Source organism: Crocodylus porosus, unplaced genomic scaffold (assembly GCF_001723895.1).
Source record: "Crocodylus porosus isolate Cpor-Errol unplaced genomic scaffold, CroPor_comp1, whole genome shotgun sequence".
In the NCBI taxonomy this organism is placed as follows: domain Eukaryota; kingdom Metazoa; phylum Chordata; order Crocodylia; family Crocodylidae; genus Crocodylus; species Crocodylus porosus.
This window is the reverse complement of record NW_017728886.1, coordinates 157,349,000-157,351,570: the sequence shown is the minus strand read 5'-3', so window position 1 is coordinate 157,351,570 and position 2,571 is coordinate 157,349,000. Positions and strand designations below refer to the sequence as shown.

The 2,571-nt window shown below is 44.3% G+C and overlaps 1 protein-coding gene across 4 annotated transcripts in view; it reads left to right on the top strand.

Annotated features, from left to right (window-relative positions):
* KIF13A (kinesin family member 13A) overlaps positions 1–2,571 on the top strand; it is a 196,184-nt gene that overhangs the window by 169,950 nt on the left and 23,663 nt on the right. For all 4 annotated transcript variants that reach the window (XM_019543831.1, XM_019543816.1, XM_019543823.1 and 1 more), the window contains one exon: positions 531–623. In XM_019543831.1, coding sequence (XP_019399376.1) covers positions 531–623 — 93 coding nt within the window. The remainder of the gene's footprint in view (positions 1–530; positions 624–2,571) is intronic.

Sequence of the window (2,571 nt, the reverse complement as noted above, 5' to 3'; positions counted from 1 at the left end):
AGGGGCTGCTTTTCCCCAGGGTCCTCCTCTTTCCCAGGGCAGATTAATATTAATTTTCTAAATTTTTTAGGGGCCCCATGGGCTGGATAAAATGGCCTGGTGGGCTGCATCTGGCCCCTGGGCCATGTTTTTCCCACCACTGGTCTAGCCTATGGTCCAGAGAATGATCGTTGCTGACATGTGAACAATAGAGATTTTCAGAGCTATCGTTTCTGCAGGTGATTTTCAGTTATGGCACCGCTTGTGTATCCAAAGTATGTATAAAATGCTACTACTAAAATTTGGTAACAATTTATTCCTGCTTTAAACAGATGTCAAGTGCAAGATAATGGAGAAATCTGGTTCTTTAACTTCAGAAACACATTGAGGATCACTTTGTTATTAGTAAAAAACTTCAGAAATATTACCGAACTTGCTAAATTGTTGTCATTACATATGTTAAGATTTTTTAATGCACAAAATGCATAAAATTACAGACTGTAAATCACCATTCTCAGTGCAGACATATAACATTCTTTTTATATTTCCAGAGTTTTACCCAGAGTTTGAAAAGGAGAATATCCTTGAAAAACATATTTTATTCCTGTGGTGTGACCTATGAAATAGTATCCAATATACCAAAGGTAAATTACATTGTTTTTCTCTACAGTCAAATTGTGAAAGGAGTAGAATAGTTAAACTGAAGTAGGAAGGAGATAATGGCTGGGTACAGACATTCATTTGTGCCAATAAGAATTAAGAAACATAATTTCAGCCCCTGGCTGGAGAGATACACAAGTGAGCCCTCTGGCCAGGAGACACTAGAGGGCAGCTCCTGGGCCACCCCTGCTCTTAGAGGAGCCCATTACTTTACACAGCCTTTCCTCTCCCCTGCCTGGGAAGGGGGCAGGATCTCAGCAGGACCACCTGAGCTGCACACAGGTTGATTTAAAGCCCGAGGTTCGGGGAAGCAGGGACAGCTTGCCTAACTCTGGATCCCAGGTCCCTGGCTTAAATCGGCACATGTACCACCCAGCCAGGTAGGACATACAGCATTTAAAGCCTGCAAGTCCACGAACTAGGATGGAAACAGCTTCCCCAATCCCAGTTCTTGGTCTCTGGGGCTTTTCAGTCTCCACCCTTGCTGTCCAGCTGGGTGGTGAGGGTGATACTTAAAGCCTGGAGGCTAGGAACTAGGCTTGGGAACAGTCTCCCTGAGACCAATTTCTGATCTCTGGGAATCTCCCATAGCTGCAAGGCTGCCCAAGCCAGAGCAGCCAAGTCACAGCTGTCTCCCTGCCCTATGCACACCTCCAGTTTTACAGGGAGGCCTGCACTGAATGGGAGATAGTTCTGCAGCTGCAAAACTGCCCAAGCCCAGGCAGCAAAAGGAGAATTATCCCCCAAATCTTCCTGATGAAACCAGATGCACTGGATAGGGGCTCTTCTCCCTTGATGGGAACCTTTAAGTGGTATTCCCCCCCCCCCCCCCGCCAGTCAGCCTATTAGTGGAGCAGAGGGCAGGTTCCTCACAGGGCTCCCTGACTGCTTGATCATGGGCATGCTGCCAGCACACTTTCTCTCTCTGGGAGGGAGGGAGGGAGTACAGAGGCCTGTGGGATATTGATTGTCTCTCCTGAGAAAAGCATACAGGCATCCTATTTAAATCAGGAGAGGAAACATCTTCCTCACAAGGAATTGATTAAACGTCTTACGGAAGAGCAAGTTCTCTTCCACGAGAAATCTCTGGAACATCTTTACAGCTCTCTCTTTGTGCTGAGAGAAAAGGAAATTGACTATGCAGTTTCTGTTGGTATGGATAAAACTTATTAATTGTGTATCTAAATTTTATGCAAAAACATTTCTTTTAAAGGGCCAGAAGCCCGGGGGGCTATTAATTTAGTTAGTTTCCTCCACCCATTTTTTATGTGATTTTGTGCTTTGTTTGAACAAATTATTACAGCCATAAGTGTGTATAGGTGGCATATACTGCTGTATTTAAAAAAAACCCAAGAAGATATATATGTAATTGATAACTAAAGTGAATGGATAGGAAGCTGTTTATTAATTGGAAGATGCTGTTTGTTTTGGTGCAATATTTATATAAATATTTTTGTATGCAAGACTGGTGCCCAGTTCAAAATTTGTTTTAAAAAGGTTAGAGGAAAATGAATTTTGTCTATATATTTTTACTCAAAAAATAAGCTAGCTGCTAATAGTTTCAAAGTTGGTAGGGTCAGAAGGGACCTGAGCAGATCATCAAGTCCAACCCCCTGACATGGCAGGAAAGTACTGGGGTCAAAAGACCCCAGCAAGGTAGTTGTCTAGCCTCCTTTTAAAGACCCCCAAGGTAGGAGCCAGCACCACTTCGCTTGGAAGTTGGTTCCAGATCCTATCTGCCCTGACAGTGAAGTAGCACCTCCTGATGTCTATAGTCTGAATCTACCCTCTGCCAGCTTGTGACCGTTATTTCTAGTCATTCCTGGTAGTGCTCAGGGGAGCACCCCAATGCCTCCTGGTCCCCTCTGACTAGTTTGTAACAGGCCACTAGTTCCCCCCTCAGCCTTCTCTTGTGGAGGCTGAACAGGTTCA